The 23,525-nt window shown below is 39.8% G+C and overlaps 3 protein-coding genes across 8 annotated transcripts; 2 read left to right on the top strand and 1 right to left on the bottom strand.

Moving 5' to 3' along the window:
• Positions 1-632: 632 nt before the first annotated feature.
• Positions 633-5,963, top strand: PGAM1 (phosphoglycerate mutase 1). The gene is made up of 4 exons (XM_081329666.1): positions 633-878; positions 3,333-3,607; positions 4,571-4,751; positions 4,914-5,963. The coding sequence occupies exons 1-4, from the start codon at positions 737-739 to the stop codon at positions 5,081-5,083; spliced, it is 768 nt and encodes a 255-aa protein (XP_081185792.1). The 5' UTR covers positions 633-736; the 3' UTR covers positions 5,084-5,963.
• A 381-nt stretch (positions 5,964-6,344) lies between these two features.
• Positions 6,345-13,070, bottom strand: EXOSC1 (exosome component 1). Of its 2 annotated transcripts, none has more exons than XM_081329672.1 (8): positions 12,866-13,070; positions 11,037-11,152; positions 10,011-10,085; positions 9,367-9,455; positions 8,849-8,879; positions 7,697-7,747; positions 7,525-7,609; positions 6,345-7,165 (listed from the first exon to the last, which is right to left on the bottom strand). In XM_081329672.1, the coding sequence occupies exons 1-8, from the start codon at positions 12,891-12,893 to the stop codon at positions 7,059-7,061; spliced, it is 582 nt and encodes a 193-aa protein (XP_081185798.1). In that variant the 5' UTR covers positions 12,894-13,070; the 3' UTR covers positions 6,345-7,058. The 2 variants fall into 2 exon arrangements, with proteins under 2 accessions (XP_081185798.1, XP_081185797.1); XM_081329671.1 differs by having other exon boundaries at positions 8,849-8,882; positions 12,866-13,069.
• A 53-nt stretch (positions 13,071-13,123) lies between these two features.
• ZDHHC16 (zDHHC palmitoyltransferase 16) lies at positions 13,124-22,275 on the top strand. 5 transcript variants are annotated; one of them, XM_081329661.1, is made up of 11 exons: positions 13,124-13,249; positions 15,844-16,096; positions 16,406-16,600; positions 17,161-17,252; positions 19,001-19,029; positions 19,325-19,464; positions 19,604-19,651; positions 20,097-20,182; positions 20,356-20,479; positions 21,130-21,200; positions 21,806-22,275. In XM_081329661.1, exons 2-11 carry the CDS (start codon positions 15,860-15,862, stop codon positions 21,918-21,920), a joined length of 1,137 nt encoding a protein of 378 aa, XP_081185787.1. In that variant the 5' UTR covers positions 13,124-13,249; positions 15,844-15,859; the 3' UTR covers positions 21,921-22,275. The 5 variants fall into 5 exon arrangements, with proteins under 5 accessions (XP_081185787.1, XP_081185789.1, XP_081185788.1 ...); XM_081329662.1 differs by having other exon boundaries at positions 13,125-13,249; positions 19,331-19,464; XM_081329663.1 differs by lacking the exon at positions 19,604-19,651.
• Positions 22,276-23,525: the final 1,250 nt, after the last annotated feature.

Raw genomic sequence — 23,525 nt, 5'->3', positions numbered from 1 at the left:
TTAAAAAAATCTCATTGTCAACCAATATAATTCATTTAATTTGAAATCAAGTAAAAAATTGATTTAAATTATTTTACTAAAACAAATTAATGGCACTGCTTCTCGTGATCTTGATTCTATGCCTGTTTATATAACCCAGGATTGTATTAACTTTTCTGGCTGCTGCTGCACACTGCTGGCTCGTATACAAGCGATCATCCACTAGGACTCCAAGGTCCCTTCCTTTTATGTATCTGACATTCACCAGACAATAGGAGGCTCTGTTGCTCAGATCTTTTATTATTTCTGGCTGTGGCACATTCCGATCCCTTAGGAAGTTTTCAGGGGGAAAAATCGCGGCTCATCAGCTGACGCCACGCCATTTTTTACATGCGCAATGATTCTGAGGGACCAATGAGACGCTATACCTCCTAAACGCATGAAGAAAACTTTTATACTTAATGACAACATGCAAATAGCATGTCCCACACGCCCTGCATCTAGAGTCAATTTAACAAAATACCTTCTTCCCCTCCCTTATAAAGTGGGAATCACCCAAATTAACCCGCAATCTCGGTAGCTGCTGCGAGTCTACAGATTGGAAGATTACGGGAACGCCTGCGTCCTACAATCACAGGAGGCTCCTCTTTTGGCACATGCGCACTAGCCGGTAAAGAGTCTTCTTGTCTGGGGGAGCGAGAGGAACCTTCATTCTCTTTCGTTGCTGCTTCTCGGTTCAGTCTCTTCGCTTCAGAGTATGGCGGCTGCCTACAGGCTCGTGCTGATTCGGCACGGGGAGAGCACCTGGAACCTAGAGAATCGGTTCAGTGGTTGGTACGATGCGGATTTGAGCCCAGCCGGGCAGGAAGAAGCGCGGCGCGGCGGCGAAGCGCTGAGAGGTGAAGATGCGGAGGAAGCGGGCAGATGGAGGGAGCAATGCGGCTGTTGATGCTCTGCTGCGGGGGCCGCCTCTGCTCATTTTCACTTCGAGAAAATTGGGACGGGAGGGGGAACTGTTCGTTCTGAAATTTGTGGGGTCGTATAGGTGGATGTTGAGCTATTTACAAAGGTCATAAACGTAGCCTGTAATAACCGTGAACAGTGATCAAATTGTGGGATGGAGAATTCTTTTGACTTTAACCACCGGATATGGATTTATTTTTTTAAAAAAATCCCTCTCCACGGCGGGGGGGTTAGCGTCTCGGGCCAAAATTTTTACCTTGGAAGGTAATCAATACTCCCGTCCGTGTGTCCTCGGTGTCCTTTGAATTAGGTGCAAATGGGATTTTGCGTAAAATCGGCGGGATACTACTGGTTCGCGAATGCAAAGATGCTGCCTGTCCCATGCTAAGAGTGCCCAGTGGAAGACCCACGGAGTAACTTGGGCTTGGCGTTTTAGAGAAAATGGTCCCGAGGCGCTTGGGTTAGAGGACAAAGACAGATTTTGTCTGGGCACGTGCTCTCTGCCTTGTCCCTCTCGGCGGAGAAACGCCAGACGGCGCCTTCCCGCCGGAGGCGAAAGGGAGGAGTCCCACAGTAGCCCTAACCCGGTCCTTTTCCTTTCAGAGTTCATTGATTCCGGCAAGCCCTTAGCCAAGCGTGCTATCGAGCCTTTTTTGTGTGTGTGATTTTTGCTAAGGCTTCCTAACGTTCAACTCCGGGATAACGGAACAAACCATTCTGATTGTAAAAACGATATTCCGCATTAAAAAAAGGGATGCTTTCATTTGAGTAGGTGGCCCCTGCTTCTTTCAAGCTGTGCGTGTTTGACAGTCCCCTTGAGTTAATTATTTTTCCATCTGCCCGAGAAGGCACAATGATGTCTTAACCTAATCCTCAGGGAAAGCATCCAGCAGTTAGACTGTCTAGAACAGGGGTAGGCAACCTCGGCTCTTTTATGACTCATGGACTCCAAATCCCAGAATTCCTGAGTCAGCATAGCTGACTCAGGAATTCTGGGAGTTGAAGTCCATGAGTCATAAAAGAGCCGAGGTTGCCTACCCCTGGTCTAGAAGTTTGCTGGTAATTGGGTAGATACTTTGTTAAAGAAATGTAGTAGAAGCTGAGTCATTCAGTACTGCAACGGAGAAAGGAGAGCTTGTGCTCAATGCAGGAAATGGGGGAGGGCCAGGAAACATTTATTTAAGACGTGCACCTCTGCAGGTTCAAGAAACAGACTGATCTCGCTCTTTAGTTTACTTACCTTAAGGCCCGAAAGAGAGTCACAGTCCTCAGAAGATGAAGATAACCTTCTGCATTATCCACAATTGGAATCTCCCCAGAGTTTCATCTGATTGCTCTCCAGCAAGTTATGAAATCTGTAGAAAGTTTTTGTTAATGCATTAAAAATGTGAATATTAAAATTACATTTTTAATTTGTTGATGGACTTGAGAGCCCATCTAAATAGAATAAATTGTAAGTTTGGCCTTCTCCTGGAAATACTATTTAAAACAAGTTTATTTGAATTCAGCATGGTATCTAAAGAATAAAAAGTTCATTCAACAACTCTAATATTCATGTGTGCGTGTTGTATTGTATAAGTAAGTTTTGTTTTTAAACTCTACCTTTCATTTGGGAGATTCTGGCAAATATTATTCGTGCTTATATGTCCTCATTCACTCTTCTTGCGTTGCACAACTGTTGCTTTCTCCACCATGGCATTAGTTTGCATTATTGCACAATCATTTAATTTTCGTGCACTCTAGACTAGCAACAGGAAACCAGGGAGCACAAGGTGATTATGAAGATCTGATAAATAGTGTTAAAGCGGCCTCTCTCTTAGTTATAGCACGTTAGCGTCATCTTTTGTTCTGAGATTTTTTTATTTTATCTTTTGCAAGATTATTTTATTTTCATACAGGCAAATTTCAGTCTCATGCTAAATGAAGATCCTACATGAATAGAAGGGCCACCATAGTGATTATATATGTGTGTATGTGCACACACACACACACACACACAGACACACAAATACACTTTGCTGGAAGGGCAGTTCAGTTTGTGAGAACTCTTGTGAGAACACCAGATGGATGTCCTTTCAAAGAGGGCTGGTGGCAGGAACCAGGGCATTAGACTCCAGAGTGCTTCTGAAAGAGGAGATTTTAATCCTCTTATCCCCTGAGTCCATTTATCTGCTGCATAGAAATATTTTGTCAGTGGTTATTTTACATATTATGGCAAGTGATTAATGGACAAGTGCGAATATAGAAGGGTTCCATACTAATATGCTATTTTACAATGATTAGGGTGCTTCAGAACTACAGATTAAATGAGTCAAGATGGATTAACTATGTCAGCAATAACAGCTGTAAAGATAAATGAGTTACAGTATTATACTTTCTGGCTCTTTCAGATTCTAAATATGAGTTTGACATCTGCTTCACATCTGTGCAGAAGAGGGCCATCCGGACCCTCTGGACTGTGCTGGATATCCTTGACCAAATGTGGTTGCCAGTAGTGAGGACCTGGCGTCTCAACGAAAGGCATTATGGTGGTCTAACAGGCCTTAACAAGGCTGAGACAGCTGCTAAACATGGTGAAGCCCAGGTCAAGATATGGAGGCGTTCCTATGACATCCCTCCACCTCCAATGGAGCCTGATCACCCTTTCTATAACACCATTAGCAAGGTAAGATGAGGTCGTAATCTATTAATCTGATGAAGTTAGCTGTTGCTTTGAGGTTATTTTAAAGTAATTGTCATTAGGATATAATTATTGTGTAGTTTCGTTTGCCTTTTGCTTTTTTGATTTCTGACTCAAACAATAGTTCCATTGTAGTTCACTTTTATCTTGTTTGACCTGTACTCATATAATATTCTCACTGGCCCACTGTTCTGGGCTTTTTCTGTGGATATGATTACATTGCTGTATGTTTTGAGCAGAATTTTAAAATTTTAGAATACAGATTGCTTTCATGCAATTAATCATTGACATTGGTCTTTCATGAATGTTTATATTCTATGGATGGGAACAGTCAAGGCTATTCTTAAACTGGCGGAATTTTCCATCTATGCAATATTTGTTAATGAATTAAGAAATAGTTAGAGCATTGGCCTCACATGCCGTTTTAAACTTTAATAAGTTTTCATGTACTGTGGTAATATAATTAATGTAGGATATTATTTTAAATATTTAAAGACTAGTTCACCAGAAACTTACATAGTACAGTTAAACTGTAAACAAGGCTACTAAAGAGGCAATCAGTCCAGATAAGTTTGGGTATGAATCCAATGAGTGAATGATATTGAAGGCAGTTTTTCAGTGGTTGAAGATGGTAACAAGTTAAGACATTATTTAACGTTATACAACTTCATCAGACACCTTTAAATTATTTATTGCCTAACATATGGCTGATAATAATTATTGTGACAGTAGCAGAGACCTAAAAATGTCATTAAGCAGGGATTAAAAAAAATATAGTAGCCTATAAGATCACTTAAGTGCCTAAAGTATGGTGCCAAGCAAACAGGTAGTTTGAGACACAACTTTTCTAAAGCATTTTTTAAAATGAAGTACAGCAGTCTATAACAAGTCTTGAGAAAATATGAATCAATCACTGTGATTAAGTTGCTGCTGCCTTTCCTACTCCAGGATCGCCGCTATGCTGACCTTACTGAAGATCAGCTACCTACATGTGAGAGTTTGAAAGATACTATTGCTCGGGCACTGCCCTTCTGGAATGAAGAAATTGTTCCTCAGATCAAGGAAGGCAAGCGAGTGCTCGTTGCTGCCCATGGTAACAGTCTCCGAGGCATTGTGAAACATCTAGAAGGCGAGTATTCTGTTTGTAACTTTGGAGCGAAAGCTGATTTAAGCGTGACTGAATCTAAAAAGTTAGTTGAACCAAAGCTCTCTGGTAAATAGGTCCTGAATAGGGTAATATAATCAAGCTTTTTACCTTGTCATACATTTTCATTTATTTTATTCTTTGCAGGAATGTCTGAGGCAGCAATCATGGAACTCAATCTGCCCACCGGAATACCAATAGTCTATGAGCTGGACAAAAATTTGAAGCCTATCAAGCCTATGCAGTTCCTGGGAGATGAGGAGACTGTCCGCAAAGCTATGGAAGCTGTGGCAGCTCAGGGCAAAGCTAAGAAATGAGGGCAGGCAAAGTAATCAGTAGCATAACCCCTCTTTCCCCTTCCTAGCACATGCCTCAAGGGACTGGGCTGAAGAGCCAGAGATGGTGAAGTTTACGAGAGCCATGGCTTACCCTTCAACATTCACATTTCTCCAGCAGGATCTGGCTAGATATTTTAGAGGTGTGGACCATAGATCAGCAGGGTTACTGACAGAAACAAATCCCAAAGCAATGAAATTCAATGCTGCTGAACCGAAGGGGAGACCAAGGTTTTCCCAAGATAACCTTTCCTATCTTGATGTGAGAACTCCAATTAGTCAAGTATTGTTTCATTTGGTTTTGCCATTCAAGATGGTTGCAAGGACCATTTTTAATTTGTGTTTTTTTAATTTTGCATAAGCAGCACGCCATTTCACTTAAGCTAGATGAAAAGCCAATTCTTATTTTATTGCCTTCTGAATGTAGGAAAGAAGGGTGAGACTAGAAGAAAGGACTAGCTCCCACTCTGGAATTTCCACCTGTGATCCAGTAACTTTGTGTAGTGCCAGTAAACCCTGATACTGTGTATCATCACGTTGCTTTTCTACCCCATAGTTTGTGGTTGTCTCTGCCTTCTGGATGGCAGATTTACACTAGAACTAATTTCACTGTACAATGGCTGAATTTGCCCTAGTCTCAGTAAAATAAAGGAATTATGTGCAATAGCTGCTGTGTCTGTATTACTTGTAAGAGGTTTAATACAGTATTAAGAAATATGTAACTACTGCAATGAAGAACATCACCTGTTGCCAATTTTAGGTGAAACCAATCTCCTGTGTGTGAGATGAGAGGGTGAGACTTAAACCAGGAGTACAGATACATGACTATACATACTTTTCAGAGGCCATACTCCCAAAAAACAGGACCAGAATAAAAATAAGTAATTGAATAATTACGAATTAAAAGCCCTTTTCTATAAAGTAATTTATACATGGGTAGCTCTAATGGGAACACAAAAGGGGACAACTGGATATTGAGGAAGCAAAAAAAAAAAGCTGAACATGAAAGGCAAGCATCGGTCTTACTAAGGTTGATAAGAAAATATGACAGATAAGTCAAGAAAAAGAACTCTGGATGTCGCAACTTGATTTGTGAAGGTTTAAATATATGGGGGGGACCTCATTTGTGTTGCTCCTCAAATGCCACTCCAAAGCAGTATACAACACTGACTGAAAAATATCGTGCATCCCATGTGATGTCAAATACAAGATACAATATGTACAGGAAATACAAGGACATGGATAGGTGGAGGAAAACATTCTGATGTGGGATTTTATTAAAAAAATCATGGTCAAGAATATCTGTTTTGCATTCACCTCTGGAAACATTTCCAAAGTTTGAGCACCAGAAGGATGCTGAAAAATGCATTTTTTGGGACTCTGCATATCTCACTATCATATATACTGTCAAAAGATGCAGTGTTGCATAATTTCACATGCCAGAGGTTGACTGAATGCCACTGTATAAGACTGCCTCAGTAGTTTAGTCAAAATATAGCTTGATAGCATTTTTTACAGTCAAGTTCCTAGTTTTTATTCCATTTTTTGTGATACTGTGATAACTTGAGATTCAAAAGGGCTTGCAATTAAAGTATATTTTAAGAGAAACGGATATTGATTTAGGCTTACTTCCTGGGCAGGCCAATGACTTGTAATTTACAAGCGAAAATGCAGGCAGGTAGCCTTTATAGATTGTTTTCTTATCCTTTTTGCTTTTCTAAAGCAGAGTTTAGCTCCTTCAATTGAAGGCAGAAATCAGAGTAGAAAGTTTTCTGAATTACAAAACAAAATTAGGTTGCCAAATTGAAAGTAAAAAGTTCTAATCATAATGTCCTTCACTAAAAAGCTCTGCAACATTCTTGAAGTTGCTTTTTTTTTCTTTCAAGTTCCTCTGGTTCTTTTCCTAGGATTAATCTTTCCTGCTACCAGTCATATGCTTTGGTGTATGAATCTTTCACTATGTCTGTAGAAATTGAGGCTGAACACGGGCTACTTTGCGCAGCTCCTTGCCATGTGTACTGGGACACTGCATTTCACACCAGCTTATTGGCACCATCTGTACACCTGAAATAAAAAAAGTCAATATTTATATAGACATAAACTCCTGGGGGAAAAAAGTCCTATGCTTTTGAAAATTACCCTGCAATTAGTTTCCGATGTTGTCACAACCTTGCTATCTTTAAATTCAATAATTCCAGTTCAAAATGACTTACCATGATACACAGCTTTCACTTTGACACTAAAGAACAGCTGTTTATGTGGACTGGATATTCTAGATTTTCCTATTTAGATATAGTGACATTTATGGCATCCCTGATATTTCCCACAAAATCACATCTGCAGAGAGCTGAAACTTGAAAAGGTGCCAGTGTGTACATTTAAGTTATGGTTTTTCAGTTTATTCAGAAAATATCCGTTCTTACCTGCTTCACTATGAGCCACTACTACCCCCAGCTCATTTTCTGCTGTGGTCAGCAAATAATTTGATTGTGCATCCCCTAAAGAGATCTAGTCCACAGGTTAAGGGAAAAAGTCAGAAAATTTCCACAAAAAATCAAAAACGCAGGCATAAAGACAACCACAGAAAAAGGATACAACTTTGGCCAAAACAATATCTCCTGGCCGGAAACTCTTGTAAACTTCTATCTATCAACATATAAAGGAGGAGGAAAGAGAAAGCAAATGTCAAAACGCGAGGACAATTTTGAGGGACAAATGTCTCTGGCAAATAGAGCAATTAAGCAAGTCAGGTTTGGATACAGAAAGGTTTGAAATAATCATGACATTTTTAAAAAAGTAAGTGGCCCTTGCTTTAAACCAGGGGTGTCAAACTCAATTTCATTGAGGGCCGCATCAGCATTGCAGTTGCCCTCAGGGGGCCAGGTGGGTATGGCCAGGGTAGGCGTGGCCTACTGGGTGGGCGTGGCTAGAGTGCATATGGCCTACTGGGTGGGCGTGGCCAGCTCTACATCATACGCATCATGGGTGCCAATGGGGGCCTGGGCAGGAGTGGGACAGATCTGAGGGTCTCTGGTAGAAGGAGGGTCTCTGGGCCAGGGCCAAGGCAGTGGGGGCCGTTCCCTCACTGTTTCCAGGATGGCTTCGCGGGCCACATGAAATCACTTCGCGGGCCGGATCCGGCCCCCGGGCCTTGTGTTTGACATGTCTGCTTTAAACACCATAACTGAGACTGGAATTTCCATCACTAAGTGATGTAAAGTGTAATGTCATGTGACCACACTTCTTGGCAATAGCATTCCCAGCAGTCTCCAGCTATTGTCATTAAGCGAATTATTATGGGCGGGCGGTTAAGCTAGGACCTCATGTGATCCAGACTTCCTGCCAGCTTCCCCATTGACTTTGCTTAGGGGAAGTCAGCAGGGATGTTTGCAAATCACAACCAAAGGTCCAAAATCCAGGCCATTTGCCAAGTAAATGGAGCATGATCATGTAAGCATGGGGGAAGGGGGGCTGCAACACATGGAACTTTGAGTGCCACTATAAGTTCAAATGGTCGCTGAATGAGTGGCCGTTAACCATCGGTATTCTTACCTTAGGACTCAAATTACTACCCCAAATATGCAATTTTTGTTCCTAACAAGTTTTAGCAATCACCTGGAAACTATACCAATACACGTGGAATAAAATGATTGAACATATCTTTAAGTTCACACATATTAATGTAAAAAAAGTGCTTCTCTGCCATATCTCCTTCATTTGATATAACCAAATATAAAGCTATCTGACCTTGTCTTTCTCTGTAGCTCGGATATCTTCTCTGCTATAATGGAAGAAAAGATGAAATTGTAATTTTGCCATTTTGTTCTATCCCCTCTTCAACTAATCTTATAGAACAAGGCAACTTTATCCCTCTGCTCCCCATGCATCCTACTCCCTCCCTTTCCATCTTTTAGTTACAGTTGATGTTTATATTTGTACTGTGTATGGGCTTTGTAATATTTTATCTTTTAATATTGTAAACCACCCAATTATCCTTGTGGTAAGGTGGGCAGTCAATAAATTTAATAAATACATACATAAAATAAAACATGTATATTGCATAATAGCATAATTTAGAAAGAAGTTAGCTAATTATATGAAAAAATTATAATCAGCAGAGCTTAAAAACCAACATTATTTCCAATTCTCATTATCACTCAAATATCAATGAGAATCAGATGGAGTATTAACATACTGTAGTTTGCTTATTCTCTCATCACTAATGCCACCTTCAAAAAATGTCCACAAACAAGTTTTCCTCATACCGTATTGTTCCACGGAACGGGGATTTTAATGGTGTAGAACCAACATACAAAATATGCACCTTGGCAAAACGAGAATTAATACTGCAAACCTGAAGTGGAAAAGAGGAAGAGAGAAAGTAACTTTTAGCAATGATCTGCTCTCTCTTATAACTTCAGGATTGTAACTGATAATACTTCAGTTCTACATAATAAAAATAAACAAGCTAATCTCCAACCTGGGATATATAAGCCTTTTCTCTTTCTGCAACATCACAGTAGGCCTGCTAAATATTGAATGCAGGGACTAAACAACTAAAAAACGTAAGTAAAAACAAATGTAGACAGAAACATTGGCAATATATTATGATTTTGATTGTGACTTAGGTTTGACGTACTCATTTTATTGTAGGGGAAATGATCCCATATTTAACTAATACCAGAGAAAGATTAAACAAAAACATTATTTGTTTCATTCATCACACTGTTGGCAAATCTAACATGAGCTTCCAAAGATGATCTGCAGGGGGTGGGGGTGGGGGTAAACCTACTCTTCACTTATGGGTAAATATAGCATTCTATCCATTTGTATTACCTTTTATTTTCATGACACTAATTGCTGGGTTAAAAATAACAATGAAATTATTAGGTAAATCTGCTGAGATTACCTTGCAGGTCACTGTGGCTCCCACATCGGGCAGTAGCTGAGATTCCACATCTCTCATCACAGAGATTACCGGGAGCTATAGGGAGGGTGCAAAACCAGCAAGATTCATCCATGCATTGAGCTACCACCAAGTGATAAGTTGAAGTCCAACCCCTTTTGGATTGCCTGTATGTCATGTTATTCAAGGCATGCAGTCCTTATCATTATCCCTCCCACTGTCATCCACAGCACATACTGCTACATGCAGTCCTTGTTTAATGTTTCACAAGTTATAATGGCATTGGAAAGGGTGCTTTACAGCCCATAAAACACTTCTGGCTATTGTAAAATGTTGCATTCCTCTTTCCCCCCCCCCACCAGCCTTGGTGGAGCAGTGGGCTAATGCCTCCTTAAGTAACACCAGCTGCCTGCAATTAGTGCAGGTTCGCATCCCACCAGGCTCAAGGTTGACTCAGCCTTCCATCCTTCTGAGGTTAGGTAAAATGAGGACCCAGATTGTTGGGGGCAATAAGCTGACTTTGTAATAATGCCGCTTCGGGGGGGGGGGGGGAGCGAAAGCCCTAATAAGCAGGCATATACATAGAATGAAGGCTATTGCTGAGCACATTGATTTGTGCTTTAGATTGTAAGCCGCCCTGAGTCTTCGGAGAAGGGCGGGATATAAATGGGATTAAAATAAAAAAAATAAAATAAAAATCATATGACTGCATTTTGGGCACTTGGAAGCAGGCTCAAATTTACAACTGGTTGCAGTGTCCTGCAATCATGTGACCACAATTTGCAAGGTTATTTTTATAGGTTTCCAGCATCTTTTGCTGTTTCTGGATTCAGACTTATAACCTCAGGATACATTTAACGAACATGTGATTTGGACTTACAATTACATGATCAGCTTAATGACTACTGTAATATTGGTAATAAAATCAGGTCCAGTGACATGGGTGCACGCCTTACAACTGAAAACCCAGTCACAATTGAGAAGTTAAGAAGCTGATGAGTATTTCTATGCAGTAATATTGATTCTCACCATGCCATTCTCACTTTTCTTCATGAAACAACCAGCCAGAGAGGCAAAGATAGAACCATGGCGTGTATAGGTGCCATTCCCAGGGGTTCCTTCCTCCAAACTGCAGAGCCGCTCTCCTGTGAAATAGAAGGCAAGACAAAACAGCTTGTTTTCCCATCGCCACATCTTCTCATATTCTAAATACTCATGTCTGATTGCTCTCACTAGAAATTACTTCCTCTGTGACATATGTACATGAGTTTGTGTGTAACACTAATAAATACTATAGATAGAATAAATGAGTAAAGAAAAAAAGAACACAAGAATAAACCAACTGGATCAGGCCAATGGTTAATCCAACACTTTCTCACCATGGCCAAGCAGAAACCTCTGAAGTGTTTTCAAGCACTATACCTACAGCTAATACTACAGTAGAGGGATGGAATCCCTAATTTGGAAGCAACAATACATCTCAAAACTGGAAGGCTTTGATTAATGTCATCCATGAATTTATCTAATCCCCTTTAAAACATCCAGATGAAGTATTTTTGTCAAATCCTATAGTAATTAATTCTGCAAATTAATTTTGCACTATGTAAAACAATACTTTCTTTTGTCAACTCTAAATATCTTTCTAATCAATTTCATTAGATGGCCCTGATCCTAATATTTTGAGGTACAGATACTTTTTTGTTTTAGTACTTTCTCCATACTATGCATGATTTTGTACATCTTAATCATGTTCCTGCTCAAATGACCTTCCAAATAAAAAAATCCTACATGTTCTAGTTTTTCTGATTCATGGGCAAAATGTTTGTTTTCTACATTTTCCCCATCAATTTTATATAATTTTTCTCAAAATGCATACCAAATACTTGTCTATGGGCATTACAATTTGCCAGTTTTAATTTCAGTCTGTTTCTTAATGATCCCTAGGTATGAAGTTGATATCTTCATTGAGTTATCCACTATGAATCCAAGATCAGTGTCAACTGGGATTTCTTTCATGACATAGTTTTGCCTAAAAGTGATTTAAATTGAATCACAGTTGATTAGTATTCACCCATTTTAAACAGATCCTTCTGGAGCTTTTCATAAACACTTTTGCTTTTGATTATTCTAAATATTTTAGTATCTTCTGTAAATATGGGAAGTTCTGCACTTATATTTAAGATTATTAATGGATATGCTTAAAAGCACTGATCCCCGCATGGAATCTTGAAAAATTCACTTTTTTCTTCCCACTTATTTCTAATTTCTGCTTTTGATTTTTTTTATTAATTAGCAATTCTTAAGAAATAGGTCCTCTTATGCCATGGCTGCTAACTTTACTCAAGAGTCGGTGATGTAGAACTACAAAGGTTTTCTGAAAATCCAAGTACACAAAATGCTCGGGTTGAAAGCTTTCCCGAAGCATCTAATTGGAGACAGGTTGCTAGATTAGATGGTATGGACCGATAAAATGTGTAATATTCTGCCTAGAACCGCGAAAGGTCTCTGCTAGCTTTTCAGACAGGGCCGAATGACCATTTGTGGGGGAAAATAGAGGATTCCTCCACTGAATAGAGGGTTGGTCTGGATGATCAGATTCCTTCCAGTTACATTCGTAGATATATTTTATGAACTAAAACCGATTCCGACGCCCAACAAACCCTATGATCGCGGTTATCTGTGTCCTACAAACCAACTCACCGAGCCCCAAATTCAGCCTTTTCTCGCTCTGGGGCTGAAGCAAATACCAGACATTTTACCCACAAGACTCTCCGGAGCTTGGCCCAGGAAATTAGCTCTCAACCAAGGAACGGCTCTTCTTTGAGCGGACCCCATCCCGCCCTCTCCCGGTCACCCACCAGGAACACAGTAGCGCGTAGGAGCCATCCCAGGCGGCGGAAAGGACTTCGCGCTAGGCCGCGTCTTCCCCGCGGGTGGCTGGAATTTTCATTGGGCGATCCCACCCTCACATTACTTCCTCCAAGCACACGTTCTTCGGAATACCAACCCAAGACCTGGCCTCGGATGTTGCAGAGTAACTGTAACTAGAAGGCCGGCGGAAAAGAATGGCCCTTGAAGCGCACTGAATGATGGGAAGTGTAGTTTCAGTTAGCTTAGCCAACGTGTAGTCGCGCATGTGCGAATAAGAATAAGGAGGAAAAAAATGATGCCGGGAAGGCTCCGGTAGTCGAGGAGGGGTCTATAGCGTGGGGTTGACTGAGCCCCCAAAATGGCAGCTCCAGGTAAGCGGGAAAGAGATGAAGGAAACCGATTTTCCAGTGATGTCTATTGGGTAAACGCCTTTGGGTTCCACCGGCTGGCGCCTCCAGAGGTTCCTGCATTGCTGTTTAGGGCTTAGCCTTCTTGCTGAAGTCTCTGATAGCCCCGTGTTTTCTTGCGTGGATATTGCTTGTTGCTGTGAAAAGAAGCTGGGATGAAGTCTCCTTCGCGGGCCGAAGAATTGCCTAGCCCAGGGGTAGGCAACCTCGGCTCTTTTATGACTCATGGACTTCAACTCCCAGAATTCCTGAGCCAGCCAAGCTGGCTCAGGAATTCTGGGAGTTGAAGTCCATGAGTCATAAAAGAGCCGAGGTTGCCTAGCCTTCTCCTTGGAATGCATGCTGGCAAGATCTCTTTAAGACGCTTTGTTTTCTCGCGTCTGTAAAGGGACGATTAGCTGAAGCAGACGTGTTTTCATTTCTTAAGCCCTGGCCTTCTCCAAAGATTCCGTTGAATAGATGAGACAGTTCTTTTCTGTCTCCTTCTCCATCTGCGGTTTTTGTTGCCAGAGTCATACATGTGCCTAAGTAGCTGAGGTTTGCACAGAGGCGGAGTTACAGCCCGAGCACACCTTGTTCAACTTCGAAGAGTCAGGAAGTATAACAACCTTTAGAAAGCGGTCCATTGGCTGTTCTTCGTAGGTTCCGTTATGTCGTGGGTGTCTTGGTGCAAATTTGGTTGGCGGCACACAAAATACTTAAGTGTGAGCATAAATACACAGTATATGCTTACATGATTTTATTCTGTAGCCTACGTGTGCTTATTGAATTAATGCAAGCATTTTGGCCTGTCACAATTACCAGGGTCTTCTAATCTTCCCTCTTAATATCCTACCCCAAGAAAACTAATTGAGATCTGTTCTTTGTAAATATTATACGATTATATGAAGTGGATTCAGGTAATTCTTGACTCACCATGAAATATTTTTGTGCGAGAAACTGATATCCCTGCTTAATCTGTGCAGTCATATTGTATCTTTACAAAGGATGGGCAACCTTTTAATACTCGGGGGGCGGGGCGCATTATTGTATTTAAAATTGATAGTGGGATGCCTGAAAATTTGAGCAATGATGGAATGCAAGCAGACATTTAGATTTTTCAGGATAGTAGATTTTTATTGTTTATAGTTTTCAGGTTGGTTTTGCAAGCCTAAAGCTTTCCACATATTTATTTGTTTGGTTTCTTCTGGAACTTAGCAAGAAGCCACACTCTTGCACTTGGTAAATTACCCTCAGACGTCAGAACGCGGTTCCTCAATACCAAAGAAAGAATTCCACTCCATATGCAAGGATAAAGTTAAAAGTAAATTATATGTTTTCTATTAACTATAGCAGAACTCTTATTTGAAATAAGAACTGAAGAAGAGAGAGATATTAAGATTTTGTTGGCATAAAACCAGTAACGGTTGCTGCAGTTTTAGACAGAAACATGTGGGTCTAATTTTACATTGGCTAAAATTTAATTTGATCTGCCATAGCATCACCTTACTAGGATGCTTTTGGCTCCCACAGAGGACTTCCCAGAGTCATTCTCACTTAATATTAATTGGCCAAGATCAGTTTTCTCCAGAGCTGATCCAGCTCAAGTTCCTTCCTGCTTTTTGATTAGCAGCTGCTTGATGCTGGAGTCCTACAAACAGGTAAAAGTTATATTTTAAACAGTTGGCCTTCCTTGGTGGCCATAGGCTAGCTAGTCTAAGTGGGATGATTGGCTCCAGTGAGGCAGAGATGCCAAGGAAGAGATTAGTTTTGAGAGGGATTAGTGATTATGGAATACTTTGGTATTTAGAAAAAAGAGATGAAAGCATGAATGAGGAATGAAAGCAAAGATCTTTTAGAAAAAAATCTAGCTACATTACTTGTCCTTAAATCTTAAAGTGCTCTATATAGTATATCCTGTTCAACAATATTGGGCTAAATTCCAGTTATTTCTTAACAGTTTAAATGATGTTCACACTGGCTACAGAGATTATAGAGAAGTGATGTCCAATATCTCAGAGAGGTGCCTAATCCTGGATTACGATTCCAGACCATGCCAGTTTCATCGGCTCTAATATCCTCATCATTTGCTGTATTTTTGGCTTCCTCTGAGTTCATTCTTCCCCCCCCCCCTTTATTATGGTTCTCTGAAGTTATGCAGGGGAAAAAGTAATACAAACATAATAATAAAAGATGAGTTCTTTGGGCAATTGTAGAGCAAATTCTGAGCACTTCTTGCATTCTGAATACAATAAGCATGTGCTGTTCAGCCTAGGAAAGTGAGCAGAAGCATCAGCAAAGTCACATTCCTTATTTCTGTGTTATTATCCCCATTGGTATTATGGAAGAGAGCATAACTCTTCCACCAATGCTGTACTGGAGACATCCAAAGTGAGATTGATTCCCCAGCCGCAATGCTAACCATGATTGCAAAGATTTCTTCACTTACTTGCAGCGAGGCATTACCTAACAAGATGACAATGGAGCAGTACCCAGAGCACTGTTCTGAATGTCTGGTGCCAAAGTTTTCTCACCAAGCCCTGTCAAGTACTTTCTAACACTTCCTCCTTTCTTCCCAGGTTCTGAGCAGCAGGGATGAGGAGTCGCCGGCGGATGTACTCCGCCGTCATGCGTCTCTTCCTGAAATGTTTGCGGATAGGTCAGCGGCGCCGGTTCTGGCTGACCCAGCAAGTGGAACAACTGTGGCTATACGGGCATCTTTGCTTGCGCTCTCTGTTCTACAACTCTTTTGCTGATGGCGACACAGCTCTTGATGCTCTCTTTGAGCCTATATACTGGCTGGTAGATCATGTCACTCGTTGGTTTGGGGTGGTGAGTACTTAGAAAAACAAAACAAAATTTGGAGTTTAAGGAGAAATATTTTCTGCATTAATAAAGTTACACCTCCAGTTTTCAAGCTACATACATAGCTATTTCAAACTAATGAAGCCAGGAAATTAAAAAAAAAGAACTGAATATGTGTGAAGACATGGCATTAGGACTTCATAGAATCTGTTTACTATTTCTTTCAGCTTTCCAGAAAACAAGAAGAAATGTATCTGCCACAGGCCCTTTCTCTTTCAAAGAGCAGATTTGGAATATAGTGTCTTGCTAGTTCAAATTCCTTTATCCTTTCAACAGGTGTTTGTAGCTCTGGTGATTACATTGACCAGTTCTGTAGTGGGCATAGTGTACATTTGCCTCCTACCAATAATTATCCAGACCTACCCCATTGCCTGGATCTTCTGGCACGTTATCTATGGCCATTGGAACCTTGTCATGATTGTTTTCCATTACTACATGGCTATCACTACTCAGCCTGGTTATCCACCACAGGTAGGACAGAGGCTTTAATATTTATGTTTGGACTTCTTTAATATTTAATGTTTGTTTTATATTCATAAGCAGGGCAGCTCAGCATGTTTCCTATCTTTTTCTGTCTACCTGGGTTCACACAGCTTAATGAACTATCTTCCAGCCAACCACATTTCAGCCTTGTGTGTTATGCAGACCATATTGTTAATTTATGATTCAGTGTGTTGTGTAAACCCAGAATATTGGACTCAGTTAACTATGGATAAATATGTTATGGAAACATGACCACTAGTGATTTTACTATGAAATGTCATGGACCCAAAACAATTGGTATTGTTCACATGCTGTGAACAACACATACCCCAGAGTAGTGTTTTTCAATCTTGGTGGCTTGAAGTCCACATTCTTCAAGTTGCCAAGGTTGAGAAACATTGTCCCAGAAAGCTTCTGATCATTATCTTTGATAAGAAAGAAAAGACAGTATCTTTGCTACTCAGTAATACTTACAATTGATTTTAGCCAAAAGACTGAGAAACAATGCTCCACCATGCTCAAAAACTACTGATTTCCCCTTCCTACAGCACCCAAAGAATGATCTTGCTGCTGTGTCAATCTGCAGGAAATGTATTGCCCCCAAACCTGCCCGGACCCACCACTGTAGCATCTGCAATAGGTGAGCCATAATTGTGTTAATTTCTTTCATTCTTCCCTGCCATCTGTACTTTTTTTTGGTCATCCTTGTTATTTGGAAACCTTTAAAAAGCTCTACTCTACTCTTAGCCTCTTTTGTAGCAAGGCATACGGTGACCCCATAAGAGGTTCTGCAAGTCTCGTTTCTTGCTACTTCATCTCAAATTATGAAAATTAACTAGGTTTGCTTCTGCAAATTTGTGAACATGAAATATTAGACATACAACTCTGGTATAGCAGAAGTTTTTAAAGAATTTTTAAGGATCTGTTAGTCTGATTACCAGTTTCCCTTCAGTGTATTCCTGTTTGTTGTATTTTAACCAACTGTTCAAATAGTTGGACTTAGAATAATACAACATGAGCATCCAATGCATGTATTTATACGCTGCGAAGTTTCTATGAGGTAGAAGTGAAGTGTTAATGGTGGCATTTTTAAATCTCATAATTGCCTCAACAGTAGGACTGACTGGCTTAATATTCCCTTTTTTAGAAGAGAGTATTTGCAGCTCAGGGTTGAATTGTGGAGTCCTGAATGCTCACTGAGCTTGATTGTTTTCTTGCAGACATTTCATTACCCAACTAGATAACATCATCAGCAGAGTTTAATTTTCCCTATGTTGTGTTTCAGCTGCGTTATAAAATGTAGAAGTGTGGTAATTTTTTTCCCAAAGTGAAATTTGCACTGACACAAAAAGCAGGGTTGTTTATAAGAAGAGAAAAAAATTACACAAATCCGATAAATTCCTATGTATTGATCTTATATGAGTTCCGTTACCGCTGGGGTTACAAGTAGATTCTAGCTTTAAAATCTAAATCTACTTCTCTTTCTTCTGTTGAATTTGAATTTTTTTTGTACTCTTCAGCAATTAAAAAATATTTAATTTCATCACCTAAAGCAATTTCATTTTTAGAAATGAAGTTAACATTTCCAAACAGCTAATGCTGTACGTTTTATTTGTGTTTATGCATCTGTAGAGTACACACAGTCTTGTCTTTGGGCACAGAAACTTATCATTAGCTTTTTTTTCTTTGGGCACAGAAACTTATCATTAGCTTTTGTAATATTTATTATAAAGTAATCAATAAAATCAAAAACTACTTTGTTATTAATCATAGTATGTAAGCTGCACTGATTTCCAGTTTGCTTCTGGGTGCAATTTAAGGTGTTGCTTGTTATGTATAAAGCCCACATGGCATAAGGCTGGGTTACTTAAACGACTGCCTGTATTCTCTAACTGCTAACTGGTTAGTTCAATCCTGCAGTGGTGTATTCCAAGTTTCTTTGATGTCATCTCTGGACCTCAGAAGTGCCTTTTCGATAGCAGCAACTGCACTCTGGAAGAGGTTCCCCCCCCCCAAGATTTGGATGACCCCAATTCTCCTGTTTAGAAGAGCCATGAAGACCTGGCTCTTCACCCAGGCAGAGCGAGACCTCTCACCATCACACTAGCCATCTTTCTTGCATTTTATTGATTTTATTGCAGTTTCCTTGATTGTTATGAGCCAAAGTTATTGAGAGTAGGGTAGTATACAAGCTTAATAAATTATTATTATTCCCAAGACTGGGAACTAATGATCATGGTCCATTAAGTCTCTACTAAAGGGTAATATGCACTTAGCCTCTGGTTTATTTCATTTTTCATGCTCTATGCTTGAACTGTTCTTTTGTTAATAGTTATGCTGCATATCAACCCTTTTGTGATTAAAATTAATGCTGTTCCCCTCCCACAGGTGTGTGTTGAAGATGGACCATCATTGCCGTATCCTTTTGCAGGTCTGCAATAGGACCAAGGATAATGAATCAGGTTCAGATGGACTGAAGAAATCTAAGTGATTCTGTTCCCAGAAACAGAACGGGATCTCTTGAAAATTTGGCCAAAGCAAGTGATTGGGGAAAAAATTGGTGCCTTCTTATTTTAACACAAGTGGTTCACATTGAAGGTCCAAAATGCTGTGGCAATTAAGCATGAGTAGCTTTTGTAGGCTGGGCTATCTTCTGTTGTAATGGGAAAAGGTTGGCTTTCTCCATGGAGTTAAGACATCTTTAACCTGAAGAGACAGCATGGCTTAACAACTGTGTGGGACACTACAATCATCGTTATTTCTTCTCCTTCATGCTTTTCATGACCATGGGCTGCATCTACAGCAGTGTCAGTGGCTGGGACATGTTCTGGGAAGCTTATGCTGCCATTGAGGTGAGCACAGGAGGCAGCATGTTTTCTTTAGGGGAGAAGGCCTTGAAACATGCAGAGGTGCTGCCCTATGCAGCAGGGGTGCATATAGGCCAAGAAGAATTAAGTGAGGGTAACCGGTGGCCTTTTTTCCATCCGATAGAAAATGAAACTACTTGACAAGGAGAAACTGCACGTGACAGCCAATCAGGTGGGGTATCTGCTCATCAGCTGTTCAAGGACAGGACAGGGCATATAGTTTACCATTTTAGTTCCATTCTGATTCTATAGAAGTGATTGTCACAACAATTCACTGTTAATTTCCTGGGCAGACACACTTCTTCCATTCTTGCTCACAAGGGAGCTATGGAACACCATTCAACTGTCATTTTGTCCCTATACATGGAGGGAATATTTCCAGAACCAGATGTTTTTATCTGCTTTTGAAAGACAAGTGCTAATGGGGAGTAAGGAAAATGTGTCCTGGGTCCCAGTGCTCTGCCCATCGCTCTCATGACCATGGTCTTTGTGCCCTAAAAATGTATCAGGCTTGCTTGTTGTGCTTTCCATCCCATTTGTTTGTCCTAGAAAGCCCTCTGTTTGCTCTTTCCTGCATTCTTGCTTCTAATTGTGGCAACATCTGCTCTTACTTGCAGACTTACTCTCAGACACCACCACCCACCTTTTCCTTCCGCCAGCGAGCTTTCCACAAGAGCATAGTGTACGCCTGGGTCCTCTGCAGGTAACTGATCTAGTTCTTTGGTGGAAAGTGCTGGGAGGGGAAAAATCTACTTCAAGAAACTTTCAGAAAGCTGCCAAGTATCCCAGTTTGCATGACGCTCCACCACTCATTATCTTTACAAGTCTTCCTCTTAGCAGAGTTTGACATCCTTGTTTTTTAAACTGCTCTCTCAGTTCAGTAGCCTTGGCGTTGGGTGCCCTCATGCTCTGGCACTCAGCCCTCATCACCCGTGGGGAGACCAGCATCGAAAGACACATCAATCGCAAAGAAAAAAAGAGGCTACAAAAAAAGGGCAAGGTAAGGGAAGAGGCTGAATCTCCAAAAGGGAGAAAGAAAAAGGGGGACAGACCCATTCAACTGTTGACTGAAAGTTCTTTCTAGAATGCCTTTTAAATCAACAAATCTTTTAGATTTGCCTGTTTCACTTTTCTGTCTTCTAGGAACACACAGCATTTTTTACACTGCTGTTCATTGTAACTTTAAATTTTATACTACTTTATTTGGGTAATTTTAATGTGTTTAGACTTCTATATACATATTATCATCATATAGTAAAGGGTTTAACTTATTTTTTTCCTCAGTTTCTATAGTTTTTGATGGTCTCTCATAAGATCTATTCATCACAGATAAAACTTATAGGCCTTTCTTACTAGGAACTTAGAATTCATCAATTAAAATTCAGATCAAGATACAAGGAATTTTGAAGGCAAAAAGCTGTTTCAAGAGTATTTTCTTTCACTATGGTTGACACGTTCAGCACAAAAATCTTTATTGTATATTTTAAAGCTGCTTTGTATGCAGTTCTGTTATTGTTAAATATCTGAAGTCCTTGCCAATCATACTGAAATACACACACCTTTTCTCCTCTAAAGAAAAAGGAAGAATACTTGAGTTAAAATCAAAATAATTTGACAGTATTTCATTCTCCTTTTTTCTCTTGGCTCTAGATATTTCGAAATCCATACAGCTTTGGTCCACTGGGCAACTGGAAGGTTTTCCTGGGTATCGAAAGACAGAGGTAACAAATGTGCATGTACTATATGTATTAGAATAGGATGGATGTTCCAATTGAGGGAACAAATTATCATAACTGGAATTACTTAGACTCATAACCTCATTGTCTAAGTACCTGGCAGTTAGAAAATGCTAATGGAAGCAGTAATAAAACTGACTTGCATGTCTTCCTGTACTACAGGTAGTTCTTGATTTACAACCACAATTGGGACCAAAATTTTGGTTAAAAGTCAAGGCGCCATATTACCAGACTTGATTTTATGTCTGTTTTTATGATGATCAAGCAAGTTACCATATTCTTTAAACAAATCATGTGGCCAAGTGTGAACCCATTTTATCTACTGGTATTTTTTGACGGAAAATGGCAAAAAAGTTGCAAATGCTATCACATGATATGGGATGCTGCAACCCATTGTAAATGTGAGCTGGTTGCCAAGCAACCAAAATATGATCATGTGACCACAAGGGTAGTATGGCAATCATAACTTCAAGAATGGGTCATAAGTAACTTTTGAGTTTGTTATAACTTCAAATGGTCATTAAATGACCAGTCATAAATTGAGGACTACTTGTACATATTTCTTACCGAAGCTCTGCTCTTTTTCCCAGACACTGGATCACTCGAGTTCTACTACCTTCCACACATCCCCCTTATGGATCTGGCTTGAATTGGAAAACTCCTCCCTGTGTTGCTCAACAGAAGACGCCTCTTTTGGCAATTTGAGTAGGATTAAGAACAAAGTGTACCAACTACAGGCTTCTTTCATTGGGAAGCGTAATAGAAGACATGGTCCCTACACTGGCAGGTTAATATCACAGTGGCATATCTGCAATAGAACTGCTCATCCCACAGGAGACTGAAATGCCTCCAGTTGCAGTCAGGGATCTATTGCCTGTATCTGTTTTGTTTTGCACATAGTCCAATGGGGCTGGAGCAAAGTATTGTCAGTTTTGAGAAGGGGCAAGTAGTTCTTTCCCTAACTCAAGGAAGTTAACTGGCATATTAGGTCTTGTTGCTCTTCCTGTAAGGACTGAGATTTTTTTTACCATAAAAATAAAATATATAAACAATCATCTCATTAGTGGGAAAACGGGCAGTGAAATTTTTTTAATACAAACTGCTGATTCATAACTAACTAAACTAATTTTTTTTAAAAAATAGTAATTCTTTACTTTTAATGCTGACTTCTGATTCAATAGTTATTTCAAGCAGCATTGATACTAAGCAACATGTCCATTACCAATCTCTATCCAGGCTATATTCAACATGTTGTTTTTCCAATCAGTGGGATAAATTAATGTTTCTACATTGATTGGCAATAGTTCTTGCCAATTCAGCTGAAGCTCTAGAACAGGTATGGTATGTCTCTATAACACACTTAACAAGGTTATTTAAAGAGACAGGAGTCTAGAGTTATCCTTTTCACAATAGGCAGAAATCTATATTGGATCTGACCTAGTTAAATCTTCACCAATATAGTACACTACTAATCAGAACATGGCACTACTGGCTAGTATCCCAACTCTTTGTAGCAAAAATTACACATCTGAGTTAGCCAGAATGGCCTTGCATTTCTCCAACTATTTATAAAAAAGCACCAGATAAGCAGTTAATTCAGAGTATTGAAACCAAATAGTCAAGCATTTAAGCCTGGAGCCCCACAATTTATTAATTGATCTATGTTCAATGAACCAAACATCCAAATATTATTTTAAGTAAAAAAAAAAGTTGAAATGGTGTGGTCTTTTAAAAAGAACTTTTCAGCAGTCCTTCCCAGCTTTATATTCCAATACCTTTTACTCTTGTAAAGTACAGCTTTTTCCTAATATTCACAGTCGTATTCACTATTGTGGTCACTGTGCAGTGATCTATTCTTATCCATGTTCTGTTGCAGTTCTGTATTCATTGATGAGATGTCCTTCAACAATACTAAATCAAGGAAACCTATTTCTTAACAGTGTCTTTTACAGCAGGGGAGTATCCCACTGTTAAGGCTTTTCAAAATTAGATTGAATAGGAAATGCTTCATAAAAATCTAAGTGGAATACTATATTCGTACTTTATAAAAACAGCACTAATTAATATAAAAAAGGGATTAGATGTTGCCAATTTTGCTAAATACTAAACTAGCTTGGAACTGTTCAAGTCAGCATGGTGGATGATATTATACTCACATCGCCCTTACCATCCTCCCTGCTTTATTTCAATTATTTCTTATAGCAAAGAACCAGGCTTCACCATTTTTATTTCCAGTATTTTTCAGCTCCAAAAGTATTCTTAGAGAATAAAAATGATGAGTAGTTTCAGCCCAGCACTTTTGTTTCCTAA

This window comes from Vipera berus (assembly GCF_964194415.1).
Source record: "Vipera berus genome assembly, chromosome: 5".
Lineage (NCBI taxonomy): Eukaryota > Metazoa > Chordata > Lepidosauria > Squamata > Viperidae > Vipera > Vipera berus.
This window is presented reverse-complemented; position numbering and strand designations above follow the sequence as displayed.